General features: G+C 43.8%; 1 protein-coding gene across 1 annotated transcript in view; it reads left to right on the top strand.

The window, feature by feature from the left end:
- Positions 1 to 17,077, top strand: part of LOC137257437 (putative testis-expressed protein 13C) — a 142,705-nt gene extending 125,628 nt beyond the window's left edge. The window contains exons 13-33 of the mRNA XM_067794767.1: positions 389 to 451; positions 1,249 to 1,296; positions 4,861 to 4,923; positions 5,720 to 5,782; positions 6,580 to 6,627; positions 6,924 to 6,986; positions 7,612 to 7,674; positions 8,128 to 8,190; positions 8,988 to 9,050; positions 9,676 to 9,738; positions 10,192 to 10,254; positions 11,052 to 11,114; positions 11,912 to 11,974; positions 12,600 to 12,662; positions 13,116 to 13,178; positions 13,632 to 13,694; positions 14,492 to 14,554; positions 15,180 to 15,242; positions 15,696 to 15,758; positions 16,556 to 16,618; positions 17,072 to 17,077. Coding sequence (XP_067650868.1) covers positions 389 to 451; positions 1,249 to 1,296; positions 4,861 to 4,923; positions 5,720 to 5,782; positions 6,580 to 6,627; positions 6,924 to 6,986; positions 7,612 to 7,674; positions 8,128 to 8,190; positions 8,988 to 9,050; positions 9,676 to 9,738; positions 10,192 to 10,254; positions 11,052 to 11,114; positions 11,912 to 11,974; positions 12,600 to 12,662; positions 13,116 to 13,178; positions 13,632 to 13,694; positions 14,492 to 14,554; positions 15,180 to 15,242; positions 15,696 to 15,758; positions 16,556 to 16,618; positions 17,072 to 17,077 — 1,236 coding nt within the window. The remainder of the gene's footprint in view (positions 1 to 388; positions 452 to 1,248; positions 1,297 to 4,860; positions 4,924 to 5,719; positions 5,783 to 6,579; positions 6,628 to 6,923; positions 6,987 to 7,611; positions 7,675 to 8,127; positions 8,191 to 8,987; positions 9,051 to 9,675; positions 9,739 to 10,191; positions 10,255 to 11,051; positions 11,115 to 11,911; positions 11,975 to 12,599; positions 12,663 to 13,115; positions 13,179 to 13,631; positions 13,695 to 14,491; positions 14,555 to 15,179; positions 15,243 to 15,695; positions 15,759 to 16,555; positions 16,619 to 17,071) is intronic.
- The last annotated feature ends 609 nt before the right edge of the window (positions 17,078 to 17,686 follow it).

Genomic DNA, 17,686 nt, shown 5'->3' with positions numbered 1-17,686 from the left:
GGTTCCAAAGTTGACTTTCACGAAACTGTGTTTTGACCCTCTAGCACTCCATCAGGAACCCTCCTCTATCATTTGAGGCGATTTTAAAACCTGTAGCTCCCATTCACCTCTCTGCCTATTTGCAAAGCAGGACGTATCCACTATAACCCTTTCACGGCATTAGCCTTCCTGGGGTCCCAAAGTTGACTTTCACGAAACTTTGTTTTGATCCTCTAGCACTAAATCAGCAACCCTCCTCTATCATTTGAGCTGGTTTTAAGAGCTGTATCTCAGATTCCCGTTTGTACCTATTTCCAAACAATGATGTGTCCACTATTACCCATTCACGGGATTACCCTTCCTGGGGTGCCAAAGTTGACTTTCATGAAACTGTGTTTTGACCCTCCAGCACTCCATCAGGAACCCTCTTCTATCGTTTGAGCTGGCTTTGAGAGCTGTATCTCAGATTCACGTTTGTACCTATTTCCACAGAATGGTGTATCCACTACTACCCATTCACGGGATTGCCTTTCCTTGGGTGCCAAAGTTGACTTTCATGAAACTGTGTTTTGACCCTCTAGCACTCCATCAGGAACCCTCCTCTATCATTTGAGCTGATTTTAAGAGCTGTAGCTCCGATTCACATTTTTACCTCTTTCCAAACAATAATGTATCCACTATCAACCTTTCACGGGATTACCCTTCCTGGGGTGCCAAAGTTGACTTTCACGAAACTGTGTTTTGACCCTCTAGCACTCCATCAGGAACCCTCTTCTATCATTTAAGGCGATTTAAAAACCTGTAGCTCCCATTCACCTCTCTGCCTATTTGCAAAGCAGGACGTATCCACTATAACCCTTTCACGGCATTACCCTTCCTGGGGTGCCAAAGTTGACTTTCACGAAACTTTGTTTTGATCCTCCAGCACTAAATCAGCAACCCTCCTCTATCATTTGAGCTGGTTTTAAGAGCTGTATCTCAGATTCACGTTTGTACCTATTTCCAAACAATGATGTATCCACTATTACCCATTCACGGGACTACCCTTCCTGGGGTCCCAAAGTTGACTTTCAGGAAACTCTGTTTTGACCCTCTAGCACTCCATCAGGAACCCTCCTCTATCATTTGAGCTGGTTTTAAGAGCTGTATCTCAGATTCACGTTTGTACCTATTTCCAAACAATGATGTATCCACTATCACCCACTCACGGGATTACCCTTCCTGGGGTGCCAAAGTTGACTTTCACTAAACTGTGTTTTGACCCTCTAGCACTCCATCAGGAACCCTCCTCTATCATTTGAGGCGATTTTAAAACCTGTAGGTCCGATTCACCTTTCTGCCTCTTTGCAAAGCAGGACGTATCCACTGTAACCCTTTCACGGGATTACCCTACCTGGGGTGCCAACGTTGACTTTCACAAAGCTGTGTTTTGATCTACTAGCACTCCGTCAGCAACCATCCTCTTTCATTTGAGCTGGTTTTAAAACCTGTACCTTCGATTCACCTTTTCGCCGTTTTGCAAACCATGATGTATCCACTATTACCTTTCTACGGGATTACCCTTCCTGGGGTGCCAAAGTTGACTTTCACAAAACTGTGTTTTGATCTACTAGCACTCCGTCAGGAACCTTCCTCTTTCATTTGAACTGGTTTTAAAACCTGTAGCTCCTATTCACCGTTTGGCGTATTTGCAAACCATGATGTATCCCCTATGACCCTTTCACGGGATTACCCTTCCTGGGGTGCCAACGTTGACTTTCACAAAGCTGTGTTTTGATCTACTAGCACTCCATCAGGAACCTTCCTCTTTCATTTGAGCTGGTTTTAAAACCTGCAGCTTCGATTCACCTTTTTGTCTATTTGCAAACCATGATGTATCCACTATTACCTTTCCACGGGATTACCCTTCCTGGGGTGCCAAAGTTGACTTTCACAAAACTGTGTTTTGATCTACTAGCACTCCGTCAGGAACCTTCCTCTTTCATTTGAACTGGTTTTAAAACCTGTAGCTCCGATTCACCGTTTGGCGTATTTGCAAACCATGATGTATCCCCTATGACCCTTTCACGGGATTACCCTTCCTGGGGTGTCAACGTTGACTTTCACAAAGCTGTGTTTTGATCTACTAGCACTCCATCAGGAACCTTCCTCTTTCATTTGAGCTGGTTTTAAAACCTGTAGCTTCGATTCACCTTTTCGCCGTTTTGCAAACCATGATGTATCCACTATTACGTTTCTACGGGATTACCCTTCCTTGGGTGCCAAAGTTGACTTTCACAAAACTGTGTTTTGATCTACTAGCACTCCGTCAGGAACCTTCCTCTTTCATTTGAAATGGTTTTAAAACCTGTAGCTCCCAGTCACCTTTTTGCCTGTTTGCAAACTATGATGTATCCACTATTACCCTTTTATGGGATTACCCTTCCTGGGGTGCCAAAGTTGACTTTCAGGAAACTGTGTTTTGACCCTCTAGCACTTCGTCAGGAACCTTCCTCTGTCATCTGAGCCGGTTTAAAAACCTGTAGCTTCGATTCACCTTTTCGCCGTTTTGCAAACCATGATGTATCCACTATTACCTTTCTACGGGATTACCCTTCCTTGGGTGGCAAAGTTGACTTTCACAAAACTGTGTTTTGATCTACTAGCACTCCGTCAGGAACCTTCCTCTTTCATTTGAAATGGTTTTAAAACCTGTAGCTCCCAGTCACCTTTTTGCCTGTTTGCAAACTATGATGTATCCACTATTACCCTTTTATGGGATTACCCTTCCTGGGGTGCCAAAGTTGACTTTCAGGAAACTGTGTTTTGACCCTCTAGCACTTCGTCAGGAATCTTCCTCTATCATTTGAGCCGGTTTAAAAACCTGTAGCTCCGATTGATCGTTTGGCCTATTTGCAAACCATGATGTATCCACTATTACCCTTTTATGGAATTACCCTTCCTGGGGTGCCAAAGTTGACTTTCAGGAAACTATGTTGTGACCCTCTAGCACTCCATTATGAACCTTCCTCTTTCATTTGAGCTGGTTTTAAAACCTGTAACTCCGATTCACCTTTTGGCCTATTTGGAAAGCATGATGTATCCACTATTACCCTTTCACGGGATTACCCTTCCTGGGGAGCTAAAGTTGACTTTCACGAAATTGTGTTTTGTTCCTCTAGCACTCCATTATGAAGCTTCCTCTTTCATTTGAGCTGGTTTTAAAACCTGTAGCTCCGATTCACCGTTTGGCGTATTTGCAAACCATGATGTATCCCCTATGACCCTTTCACGGGATTACCCTTCCTGATGTGCCAACGTTGACTTTCACAAAGCTGTGTTTTGATCCTCTAGCACTCCGTCAGGAACCTTCCTCTTTCATTTGAGCTGGTTTTAAAACCTGTAGCTTCGATTTACCTTTTCGCCGATTTGCAAACCATGATGTATCCACTATTACCTTTCCACGGGATTACCCTTCCTGGGGTGCCAAAGCTGACTTTCACAAAACTGTGTTTTGATCTACTAGCACTCCGTCAGGAACCTTCCTCTTTCATTTGAACTGGTTTTAAAACCTGTAGCTCCCATTCACCTTTTTGCCTGTTTGCAAACTAGGATGTATCCACTATTACCCTTTTATGGGATTACCCTTCCTGGGGTGCCAAAGTTGACTTTCAGGAAACTGTGTTTTGACCCTCTAGCACTTCGTGAGGAACCTTCCTCTATCATTTGAGCCGGGTTTAAAAGCTGTAGCTCCGATTCACCGTTTGGCCTATTTGCAAACCATGATGTATCCACTATTACCCTTTTATGGAATTACCCTTCCTTTGGTGCCAAAGTTGACTTTCAGGAAACTATGTTGTGACCCTCTAGCACTACATTATGAACCTTCCTCTTTCATTTGAGCTGGTTTTAAAACCTGTAGCTTCGATTCACCTTTTCGCCGATTTGCAAACCATGATGTATCCACTATTACCTTTCCACGGGATTACCCTTCCTGGGGTGCCAAAGTTGACTTTCACAAAACTGTGTTTTGATCTACTAGCACTCCGTCAGGAACCTTCCTCTTTCATTTGAACTGGTTTTAAAACCTGTAGCTCCCATTCACCTTTTTGCCTGTTTGCAAACTAGGATGTATCCACTATTACCCTTTTATGGGACTACCCTTCCTTGGGTGCCAAAGTTGACTTTCACGAAATTGTGTTTTGTTCCTCTAGCACTCCATTATGAAGATTCCTCTTTCAATTGAGCTGGTTTTAAAACCTGTAGCTCCGATTCACCTTTTTGCCGATTTGCAAACCATGATGTATCAAATATTACCTTTCCACGGGATGACCCTCCCTGGGGTGCCAAAGTTGAGTTTCACAAAGCTGTGTTTTGATCTACTAGCACTCCGTCAGGAACCTTCCTCTTTCATTTGAGCTGGTTTTAAAACCTGTAGCTCCCATTCACCTTTTTGCCTGTTTGCAAACTATGATGTATCCACTATTACCCTTTTATGGGATTACCCTTCCTGGGGTGCCAAAGTTGACTTTCATGAAACTGTGTTTTGACCCTCTAGCACTCCATCAGGAACCCTCTTCTATCATTTGAGCTGGTTTTAAGAGCTGTATCTCCGATTCACCTTTTTACCTATTTCCAAACTATGACGTATCCACGATCACCCATTCACGGGATTACCCTTCCTGGGGTGCCAAAGTTGACTTTGACAAAACTATGTTGTGACCCTCTAGCACTCCATCAGGAACCCTCTTCTATCATTTGAGCTGGTTTTAAGAGTTGTATCTCCGATTCACCTTTCTACCTATTTGCAAACTATGATGCATCCACTATTACCCATTCACGGGATTACCCTTCCTGGGGTGCCAAAGTTGAATTTCACGAAACTCTGTTGTGACTCTCTAGCACTCCATGAAGAACCCTCCTCTATCATTTGAGCTGGTTTTAAGAGCTGTATCACAGATTCACGTTAGTACCTATTTCCAAAGAATGATGTATCCACTATCACCCATTCACGGGATTACCCTTCCTGGGGTGCCAAAGTTGACTTTCAGGAAACTGTGTTTTGACCCTCTAGCACTCCATCAGGAACCCTCCTCTATCATTTGAGCTGGTTTTAAGAGCTGTAGCTCCGATTGACATTTCTACCTCTTTCCAAACAATAATGTATCCACTATCAACCTTTCACGGGATTACCCTTTCTGGGGTGCCAAAGTTGACTTTCACGAAACTGTGTTTTGACCCTCTAGCACTCCATCAGGAACCCTCCTCTATCACTTGAGCTGATTTTAAGAGCTGTAGCTCCGATTCACATTTTTACCTCTTTCCAAACAATAATGTATCCACTATCAACCTTTCACGGGATTCCCTTCCTGGGGTGCCAAAGTTGACTTTCACGAAACTGTGTTTTGACCCTCTAGCACTCCATCAGGAACCCTCCTCTATCATTTGAGCTGGTTTTAAGAGCTGTATCACAGATTCACGTTTGAACCTATTTCCAAACAATGATGTATCCACTATTACCCATTCACGGGATTACCCTTCCTGGGGTGCCAAAGTTGACTTTCATGAAACTGTGTTTTGACCCTCTAGCACTCCATCAGGAACCCTCTTCTATCATTTGAGCTGGTTTTAAGAGCTGTATCTCCGATTCACCTTTCTACCTATTTCCAAACTATGATGCATCCACTATTACCCATTCAAGGGATTACCCTTCCTGGGGTGCCAAAGTTGAATTTCACGAAACTCTGTTGTGACCCTCTAGCACTCCATCAGGAACCCTCTTCTATCGTTTGAGCTGGCTTTGAGAGCTGTATCTCAGATTCACGTTTGTACCTATTTCCACAGAATGGTGTATCCACTACTACCCATTCACGGGATTGCCTTTCCTTGGGTGCCAAAGTTGACTTTCATGAAACTGTGTTTTGACCCTCTAGCACTCCATCAGGAACCCTCCTCTATCATTTGAGCTGATTTTAAGAGCTGTAGCTCCGATTCACATTTTTACCTCTTTCGAAACAATAATGTATCCACTATCAACCTTTCACGGGATTACCCTTCCTGGGGTGCCAAAGTTGACTTTCACGAAACTGTGTTTTGACCCTCTAGCACTCCATCAGGAACCCTCTTCTATCATTTAAGGCGATTTTAAAACCTGTAGCTCCCATTCACCTCTCTGCCTATTTGCAAAGCAGGACGTATCCACTATAACCCTTTCACGGCATTACCCTTCCTGGGGTGCCAAAGTTGACTTTCACGAAACTTTGTTTTGATCCTCCAGCACTAAATCAGCAACCCTCCTCTATCATTTGAGCTGGTTTTAAGAGCTGTATCTCAGATTCACGTTTGTACCTATTTCCAAACAATGATGTATCCACTATTACCCATTCACGGGACTACCCTTCCTGGGGTCCCAAAGTTGACTTTCAGGAAACTGTGTTTTGACCCTCTAGCACTCCATCAGGAACCCTCCTCTATCATTTGAGCTGGTTTTAAGAGCTGTATCTCAGATTCACGTTTGTACCTATTTCCAAACAATGATGTATCCACTATCACCCACTCACGGGATTACCCTTCCTGGGGTGCCAAAGTTGACTTTCACTAAACTGTGTTTTGACCCTCTAGCACTCCATCAGGAACCCTCCTCTATCATTTGAGGCGATTTTAAAACCTGTAGGTCCGATTCACCTTTCTGCCTCTTTGCAAAGCAGGACGTATCCACTGTAACCCTTTCATGGGATTACCCTTCCTGGGGTGCCAAAGTTGACTTTTATGAAACTGTGTTTTGACCCTCTAGCACTCCATCAGGAACCCTCTTCTATCATTTAAGCTGGTTTTAAGAGCTGTATCTCCGATTCACCTTTCTACCTATTTCCAAACTATGATGCATCCACTATTACCCATTCACGGGATTACCCTTCCTGGGGTGCAAAAGTTGAATTTCACGAAACTCTGTTGTGACCCTCTAGCACTCCATCAGGAACCCTCTTCTATCGTTTGAGCTGGCTTTGAGAGCTGTATCTCAGATTCACGTTTGTACCTATTTCCAAAGAATGGTGTATTCACTACTACCCATTCACGGGATTGCCTTTCCTTGAGTGCCAAAGTTGACTTTCATGAAACTGTGTTTTGACCCTCTAGCACTCCATCAGGAACCCTCCTCTATCATTTGAGCTGATTTTAAGAGCTGTAGCTCCGATTCACATTTTTACCTCTTTCCAAACAATAATGTATCCACTATCAACCTTTCACGGGATTACCCTTCCTGGGGTTCCAAAGTTGACTTTCACGAAACTGTGTTTTGACCCTCTAGCACTCCATCAGGAACCCTCCTCTATCATTTGAGGCGATTTTAAAACCTGTAGCTCCCATTCACCTCTCTGCCTATTTGCAAAGCAGGACGTATCCACTATAACCCTTTCACGGCATTAGCCTTCCTGGGGTCCCAAAGTTGACTTTCACGAAACTTTGTTTTGATCCTCTAGCACTAAATCAGCAACCCTCCTCTATCATTTGAGCTGGTTTTAAGAGCTGTATCTCAGATTCCCGTTTGTACCTATTTCCAAACAATGATGTGTCCACTATTACCCATTCACGGGATTACCCTTCCTGGGGTGCCAAAGTTGACTTTCATGAAACTGTGTTTTGACCCTCCAGCACTCCATCAGGAACCCTCCTCTATCATTTGAGCTGGTTTTAAGAGCTGTATCACAGATTCACGTTAGTACCTATTTCCAAACAATGATGTATCCACTATTACCCATTCACGGCATTACCCTTCCTGGGGTGCCAAAGTTGACTTTCATGAAACTGTGTTTTGACCCTCTAGCACTCCATCAGGAACCCTCTTCTATCATTTGAGCTGGTTTTAAGAGCTGTATCTCCGATTCACCTTTTTACCTATTTCCAAACTATGACGTATCCACGATCACCCATTCACGGGATTACCCTTCCTGGGGTGCCAAAGTTGACTTTGACAAAACTATGTTGTGACCCTCTAGCACTCCATCAGGAACCCTCTTCTATCATTTGAGCTGGTTTTAAGAGCTGTATCTCCGATTCACCTTTCTACCTATTTCCAAACTATGATGCATCCACTATTACCCATTCACGGGATTACCCTTCCTGGGGTGCCAAAGTTGAATTTCACGAAACTCTGTTGTGACCCTCTAGCACTCCATGAAGAACCCTCCTCTATCATTTGAGCTGGTTTTAAGAGCTGTATCACAGATTCACGTTAGTACCTATTTCCAAAGAATGATGTATCCACTATTACCCATTCACGGGATTACCCTTCCTGGGGTGCCAAAGTTGACTTTCAGGAAACTGTGTTTTGACCCTCTAGCACTCCATCAGGAACCCTCCTCTATCATTTGAGCTGGTTTTAAGAGCTGTAGCTCCGATTTACATTTCTACCTCTTTCCAAACAATAATGTATCCACTATCAACCTTTCACGGGATTACCCTTCCTGGGGTGCCAAAGTTGACTTTCAGGAAACTGTGTTTTGACCCTCTAGCACTCCATCAGGAACCCTCCTCTATCACTTGAGCTGATTTTAAGAGCTGTAGCTCCGATTCACATTTTTACCTCTTTCCAAACAATAATGTATCCACTATCAACCTTTCACGGGATTACCCTTCCTGGGGTGCCAAAGTTGACTTTCACGAAACTCTGTTGTGACCCTCTAGCACTCCATCAGGAACCCTCCTCTTTCATTTGAGCTGGTTTTAAGAGCTGTATCACAGATTCACGTTTGTACCTATTTCCAAACAATGATGTATCCACTATTACCCATTCACGGGATTACCCTTCCTGGGGTGCCAAAGTTGACTTTCATGAAACTGTGTTTTGACCCTCCAGCACTCCATCAGGAACCCTCTTCTATCATTTGAGCTGCTTTTAAGAGCTGTATCTCCGATTCACCTTTCTACCTATTTCCAAACTATGATGCATCCACTATTACCCATTCACGGGATTACCCTTCCTGGGGTGCCAAAGTTGAATTTCACGAAACTCTGTTGTGACCCTCTAGCACTCCATGAAGAACCCTCTTCTATCGTTTGAGCTGGCTTTGAGAGCTGTATCTCAGATTCACGTTTGTACCTATTTCCAAAGAATGGTGTATCCACTACTACCCATTCACGGGATTGCCTTTCCTTGGGTGCCAAAGTTGACTTTCATGAAACTGTGTTTTGACCCTCTAGCACTCCATCAGGAACCCTCCTCTATCATTTGAGCTGATTTTAAGAGCTGTAGCTCCGATTCACATTTTTACCTCTTTCCAAACAATAATGTATCCACTATCAACCTTTCACGGGATTACCCTTCCTGGGGTGCCAAAGTTGACTTTCACGAAACTGTGTTTTGACCCTCTAGCACTCCATCAGGAACCCTCTTCTATCATTTAAGGCGATTTAAAAACCTGTAGCTCCCATTCACCTCTCTGCCTATTTGCAAAGCAGGACGTATCCACTATAACCCTTTCACGGCATTACCCTTCCTGGGGTGCCAAAGTTGACTTTCACGAAACTTTGTTTTGATCCTCCAGCACTAAATCAGCAACCCTCCTCTATCATTTGAGCTGGTTTTAAGAGCTGTATCTCAGATTCACGTTTGTACCTATTTCCAAACAATGATGTGTCCACTATTACCCATTCACGGGATTACCCTTCCTGGGGTGCCAAAGTTGACTTTCATGAAACTGTGTTTTGACCCTCCAGCACTCCATCAGGAACCCTCCTCTATCATTTGAGCTGGTTTTAAGAGCTGTATCACAGATTCACGTTAGTACCTATTTCCAAACAATGATGTATCCACTATTACCCATTCACGGCATTACCCTTCCTGGGGTGCCAAAGTTGACTTTCATGAAACTGTGTTTTGACCCTCCAGCACTCCATCAGGAACCCTCTTCTATCATTTGAGCTGGTTTTAAGAGCTGTAGCTCCGATTCACCTTTTTACCTATTTCCAAACTATGACGTATCCACGATCACCCATTCACGGGATTACCCTTCCTGGGGTGCCAAAGTTGACTTTGACAAAACTATGTTGTGACCCTCTAGCACTCCATCAGGAACCCTCTTCTATCATTTGAGCTGGTTTTAAGAGCTGTATCTCCGATTCACCTTTCTACCTATTTCCAAACTATGATGCATCCACTATTACCCATTCACGGGATTACCCTTCCTGGGGTGCCAAAGTTGAATTTCACGAAACTCTGTTGTGACCCTCTAGCACTCCATGAAGAACCCTCCTCTATCATTTGAGCTGGTTTTAAGAGCTGTATCACAGATTCACGTTAGTACCTATTTCCAAAGAATGATGTATCCACTATTACCCATTCACGGGATTACCCTTCCTGGGGTGCCAAAGTTGACTTTCAGGAAACTGTGTTTTGACCCTCTAGCACTCCATCAGGAACCCTCCTCTATCATTTGAGCTGGTTTTAAGAGCTGTAGCTCCGATTGACATTTCTACCTCTTTCCAAACAATAATGTATCCACTATCAACCTTTCACGGGATTACCCTTCCTGGGGTGCCAAAGTTGACTTTCAGGAAACTGTGTTTTGACCCTCTAGCACTCCATCAGGAACCCTCCTCTATCACTTGAGCTGATTTTAAGAGCTGTAGCTCCGATTCACATTTTTACCTCTTTCCAAACAATAATGTATCCACTATCAACCTTTCACGGGATTACCCTTCCTGGGGTGCCAAAGTTGACTTTCACGAAACTCTGTTGTGACCCTCTAGCACTCCATCAGGAACCCTCCTCTATCATTTGAGCTGGTTTTAAGAGCTGTATCACAGATTCACGTTTGTACCTATTTCCAAACAATGATGTATCCACTATTACCCATTCACGGGATTACCCTTCCTGGGGTGCCAAAGTTGACTTTCATGAAACTGTGTTTTGACCCTCCAGCACTCCATCAGGAACCCTCTTCTATCATTTGAGCTGCTTTTAAGAGCTGTATCACAGATTCACGTTTGTACCTATTTCCAAACAATGATGTATCCACTATTACCCATTCACGGGATTACCCTTCCTGGGGTGCCAAAGTTGAATTTCACGAAACTCTGTTGTGACCCTCTAGCACTCCATGAAGAACCCTCCTCTATCATTTGAGCTGGTTTTAAGAGCTGTATCACAGATTCACGTTAGTACCTATTTCCAAAGAATGATGTATCCACTATTACCCATTCACGGGATTACCCTTCCTGGGGTGCCAAAGTTGACTTTCAGGAAACTGTGTTTTGACCCTCTAGCACTCCATCAGGAACCCTCCTCTATCATTTGAGCTGGTTTTAAGAGCTGTAGCTCCGATTTACATTTCTACCTCTTTCCAAACAATAATGTATCCACTATCAACCTTTCACGGGATTACCCTTCCTGGGGTGCCAAAGTTGACTTTCAGGAAACTGTGTTTTGACCCTCTAGCACTCCATCAGGAACCCTCCTCTATCACTTGAGCTGATTTTAAGAGCTGTAGCTCCGATTCACATTTTTACCTCTTTCCAAACAATAATGTATCCACTATCAACCTTTCACGGGATTACCCTTCCTGGGGTGCCAAAGTTGACTTTCACGAAACTCTGTTGTGACCCTCTAGCACTCCATCAGGAACCCTCCTCTTTCATTTGAGCTGGTTTTAAGAGCTGTATCACAGATTCACGTTTGTACCTATTTCCAAACAATGATGTATCCACTATTACCCATTCACGGGATTACCCTTCCTGGGGTGCCAAAGTTGACTTTCATGAAACTGTGTTTTGACCCTCCAGCACTCCATCAGGAACCCTCTTCTATCATTTGAGCTGCTTTTAAGAGCTGTATCTCCGATTCACCTTTCTACCTATTTCCAAACTATGATGCATCCACTATTACCCATTCACGGGATTACCCTTCCTGGGGTGCCAAAGTTGAATTTCACGAAACTCTGTTGTGACCCTCTAGCACTCCATGAAGAACCCTCTTCTATCGTTTGAGCTGGCTTTGAGAGCTGTATCTCAGATTCACGTTTGTACCTATTTCCAAAGAATGGTGTATCCACTACTACCCATTCACGGGATTGCCTTTCCTTGGGTGCCAAAGTTGACTTTCATGAAACTGTGTTTTGACCCTCTAGCACTCCATCAGGAACCCTCCTCTATCATTTGAGCTGATTTTAAGAGCTGTAGCTCCGATTCACATTTTTACCTCTTTCCAAACAATAATGTATCCACTATCAACCTTTCACGGGATTACCCTTCCTGGGGTGCCAAAGTTGACTTTCACGAAACTGTGTTTTGACCCTCTAGCACTCCATCAGGAACCCTCTTCTATCATTTAAGGCGATTTAAAAACCTGTAGCTCCCATTCACCTCTCTGCCTATTTGCAAAGCAGGACGTATCCACTATAACCCTTTCACGGCATTACCCTTCCTGGGGTGCCAAAGTTGACTTTCACGAAACTTTGTTTTGATCCTCCAGCACTAAATCAGCAACCCTCCTCTATCATTTGAGCTGGTTTTAAGAGCTGTATCTCAGATTCACGTTTGTACCTATTTCCAAACAATGATGTGTCCACTATTACCCATTCACGGGATTACCCTTCCTGGGGTGCCAAAGTTGACTTTCATGAAACTGTGTTTTGACCCTCCAGCACTCCATCAGGAACCCTCCTCTATCATTTGAGCTGGTTTTAAGAGCTGTATCACAGATTCACGTTAGTACCTATTTCCAAACAATGATGTATCCACTATTACCCATTCACGGCATTACCCTTCCTGGGGTGCCAAAGTTGACTTTCATGAAACTGTGTTTTGACCCTCCAGCACTCCATCAGGAACCCTCTTCTATCATTTGAGCTGGTTTTAAGAGCTGTAGCTCCGATTCACCTTTTTACCTATTTCCAAACTATGACGTATCCACGATCACCCATTCACGGGATTACCCTTCCTGGGGTGCCAAAGTTGACTTTGACAAAACTATGTTGTGACCCTCTAGCACTCCATCAGGAACCCTCTTCTATCATTTGAGCTGGTTTTAAGAGCTGTATCTCCGATTCACCTTTCTACCTATTTCCAAACTATGATGCATCCACTATTACCCATTCACGGGATTACCCTTCCTGGGGTGCCAAAGTTGAATTTCACGAAACTCTGTTGTGACCCTCTAGCACTCCATGAAGAACCCTCCTCTATCATTTGAGCTGGTTTTAAGAGCTGTATCACAGATTCACGTTAGTACCTATTTCCAAAGAATGATGTATCCACTATTACCCATTCACGGGATTACCCTTCCTGGGGTGCCAAAGTTGACTTTCAGGAAACTGTGTTTTGACCCTCTAGCACTCCATCAGGAACCCTCCTCTATCATTTGAGCTGGTTTTAAGAGCTGTAGCTCCGATTGACATTTCTACCTCTTTCCAAACAATAATGTATCCACTATCAACCTTTCACGGGATTACCCTTCCTGGGGTGCCAAAGTTGACTTTCAGGAAACTGTGTTTTGACCCTCTAGCACTCCATCAGGAACCCTCCTCTATCACTTGAGCTGATTTTAAGAGCTGTAGCTCCGATTCACATTTTTACCTCTTTCCAAACAATAATGTATCCACTATCAACCTTTCACGGGATTACCCTTCCTGGGGTGCCAAAGTTGACTTTCACGAAACTCTGTTGTGACCCTCTAGCACTCCATCAGGAACCCTCCTCTATCATTTGAGCTGGTTTTAAGAGCTGTATCACAGATTCACGTTTGTACCTATTTCCAAACAATGATGTATCCACTATTACCCATTCACGGGATTACCCTTCCTGGGGTGCCAAAGTTGACTTTCATGAAACTGTGTTTTGACCCTCCAGCACTCCATCAGGAACCCTCTTCTATCATTTGAGCTGCTTTTAAGAGCTGTATCTCCGATTCACCTTTCTACCTATTTCCAAACTATGATGCATCCACTATTACCCTTTCACGGGATTACCCTTCCTGGGGTGCCAAAGTTGACTTTCAGGAAACTGTGTTTTGACCCTCTAGCACTCCATCAGGAACCCTCCTCTATCACTTCAGCTGATTTTAAGAGCTGTAGCTCCGATTCACATTTTTACCTCTTTCCAAACAATAATGTATCCACTATCAACCTTTCACGGGATTACCCTTCCTGGGGTGCCAAAGTTGACTTTCACGAAACTCTGTTATGACCCTCTAGCACTCCATCAGGAACCCTCCTCTATCATTTGAGCTGGTTTTAAGAGCTGTATCACAGATTCACGTTTGTACCTATTTCCAAACAATGATGTATCCACTATTACCCATTCACGGGATTACCCTTCCTGGGGTGCCAAAGTTGACTTTCATGAAACTGTGTTTTGACCCTCCAGCACTCCATCAGGAACCCTCTTCTATCATTTGAGCTGCTTTTAAGAGCTGTATCTCCGATTCACCTTTCTACCTATTTCCAAACTATGATGCATCCACTATTACCCATTCACGGGATTACCCTTCCTGGGGTGCCAAAGTTGAATTTCACGAAACTCTGTTGTGACCCTCTAGCACTCCATGAAGAACCCTCTTCTATCGTTTGAGCTGGCTTTGAGAGCTGTATCTCAGATTCACGTTTGTACCTATTTCCAAAGAATGGTGTATCCACTACTACCCATTCACGGGATTGCCTTTCCTTGGGTGCCAAAGTTGACTTTCATGAAACTGTGTTTTGACCCTCTAGCACTCCATCAGGAACCCTCCTCTATCATTTGAGCTGATTTTAAGAGCTGTAGCTCCGATTCACATTTTTACCTCTTTCCAAACAATAATGTATCCACTATCAACCTTTCACGGGATTACCCTTCCTGGGGTGCCAAAGTTGACTTTCACGAAACTGTGTTTTGACCCTCTAGCACTCCATCAGGAACCCTCTTCTATCATTTAAGGCGATTTTAAAACCTGTAGCTCCCATTCACCTCTCTGCCTATTTGCAAAGCAGGACGTATCCACTATAACCCTTTCACGGCATTACCCTTCCTGGGGTGCCAAAGTTGACTTTCACGAAACTTTGTTTTGATCCTCCAGCACTAAATCAGCAACCCTCCTCTATCATTTGAGCTGGTTTTAAGAGCTGTATCTCAGATTCACGTTTGTACCTATTTCCAAACAATGATGTGTCCACTATTACCCATTCACGGGATTACCCTTCCTGGGGTGCCAAAGTTGACTTTCATGAAACTGTGTTTTGACCCTCCAGCACTCCATCAGGAACCCTCCTCCATCATTTGAGCTGGTTTTAAGAGCTGTATCACAGATTCACGTTAGTACCTATTTCCAAACAATGATGTATCCACTATTACCCATTCACGGCATTACCCTTCCTGGGGTGCCAAAGTTGACTTTCATGAAACTGTGTTTTGACCCTCTAGCACTCCATCAGGAACCCTCTTCTATCATTTGAGCTGGTTTTAAGAGCTGTAGCTCCGATTCACCTTTTTACCTATTTCCAAACTATGACGTATCCACGATCACCCATTCACGGGATTACCCTTCCTGGGGTGCCAAAGTTGACTTTGACAAAACTATGTTGTGACCCTCTAGCACTCCATCAGGAACCCTCTTCTATCATTTGAGCTGGTTTTAAGAGCTGTATCTCCGATTCACCTTTCTACCTATTTCCAAACTATGATGCATCCACTATTACCCATTCACGGGATTACCCTTCCTGGGGTGCCAAAGTTGAATTTCACGAAACTCTGTTGTGACCCTCTAGCACTCCATGAAGAACCCTCCTCTATCATTTGAGCTGGTTTTAAGAGCTGTATCACAGATTCACGTTAGTACCTATTTCCAAAGAATGATGTATCCACTATTACCCATTCACGGGATTACCCTTCCTGGGGTGCCAAAGTTTACTTTCAGGAAACTGTGTTTTGACCCTCTAGCACTCCATCAGGAACCCTCCTCTATCATTTGAGCTGGTTTTAAGAGCTGTAGCTCCGATTGACATTTCTACCTCTTTCCAAACAATAATGTATCCACTATCAACCTTTCACGGGATTACCCTTCCTGGGGTGCCAAAGTTGACTTTCAGGAAACTGTGTTTTGACCCTCTAGCACTCCATCAGGAACCCTCCTCTATCACTTGAGCTGATTTTAAGAGCTGTAGCTCCGATTCACATTTTTACCTCTTTCCAAACAATAATGTATCCACTATCAACCTTTCACGGGATTACCCTTCCTGGGGTGCCAAAGTTGACTTTCACGAAACTCTGTTGTGACCCTCTAGCACTCCATCAGGAACCCTCCTCTATCATTTGAGCTGGTTTTAAGAGCTGTATCACAGATTCACGTTTGTACCTATTTCCAAACAATGATGTATCCACTATTACCCATTCACGGGATTACCCTTCCTGGAGTGCCAAAGTTGACTTTCATGAAACTGTGTTTTGACCCTCTAGCACTCCATCAGGAACCCTCTTCTATCATTTGAGCTGCTTTTAAGAGCTGTATCTCAGATTCACCTTTCTACCTATTTCCAAACTATGATGCATCCACTATTACCCATTCACGGGATTACCCTTCCTGGGGTGCCAAAGTTGAATTTCACGAAACTCTGTTGTGACCCTCTAGCACTCCATGAAGAACCCTCTTCTATCGTTTGAGCTGGCTTTGAGAGCTGTATCTCAGATTCACGTTTGTACCTATTTCCAAAGAATGGTGTATCCACTACTACCCATTCACGGGATTGCCTTTCCTTGGGTGCCAAAGTTGACTTTCATGAAACTGTGTTTTGACCCTCTAGCACTCCATCAGGAACCCTCCTCTATCATTTGAGCTGATTTTAAGAGCTGTAGCTCCGATTCACATTTTTACCTCTTTCCAAACAATAATGTATCCACTATCAACCTTTCACGGGATTACCCTTCCTGGGGTGCCAAAGTTGACTTTCACGAAACTGTGTTTTGACCCTCTAGCACTCCATCAGGAACCCTCTTCTATCATTTAAGGCGATTTTAAAACCTGTAGCTCCCATTCACCTCTCTGCCTATTTGCAAAGCAGGACGTATCCACTATAACCCTTTCACGGCATTACCCTTCCTGGGGTGCCAAAGTTGACTTTCACGAAACTTTGTTTTGATCCTCCAGCACTAAATCAGCAACCCTCCTCTATCATTTGAGCTGGTTTTAAGAGCTGTATCTCAGATTGACGTTTGTACCTATTTCCAAACAATGATGTATCCACTATTACCCATTCACGGGACTACCCTTCCTGGGGTGCCAAAGTTGACTTTCAGGAAACTGTGTTTTGACCCTCTAGCACTCCATCAGGAACCCTCCTCTATCATTTGAGCTGGTTTTAAGAGCTGTATCTCAGATTCACGTTTGTACCTATTTCCAAACAATGATGTATCCACTATCACCCATTCACGGGATTACCCTTCCTGGGGTGCCAAAGTTGACTTTCACGAAACTGTGTTTTGACCCTCTAGCACTCCATCAGGAACCCTCCTCTATCACTTGAGGCGATTTTAAAACCTGTAGGTCCGATTCACCTCTCTGCCTCTTTGCAAAGCAGGACGTATCCACTATAACCCTTTCATGGGATTACCCTTCCTGGGGTGCCAAAGTTGACTTTCAGGAAACTGTGTTTTGACCCTCTAGCACTCCATCAGGAACCCTCCTCTATCACTTGAGCTGATTTTAAGAGCTGTAGCTCCGATTCACATTTTTACCTCTTTCCAAACAATAATGTCTCCACTA

This window comes from Haliotis asinina, chromosome 12 (assembly GCF_037392515.1).
Source record: "Haliotis asinina isolate JCU_RB_2024 chromosome 12, JCU_Hal_asi_v2, whole genome shotgun sequence".
NCBI lineage: Eukaryota > Metazoa > Mollusca > Gastropoda > Lepetellida > Haliotidae > Haliotis > Haliotis asinina.
Note: the sequence above shows the minus strand (reverse complement) of the source record. Positions and strands in the feature narration are given on the sequence as shown.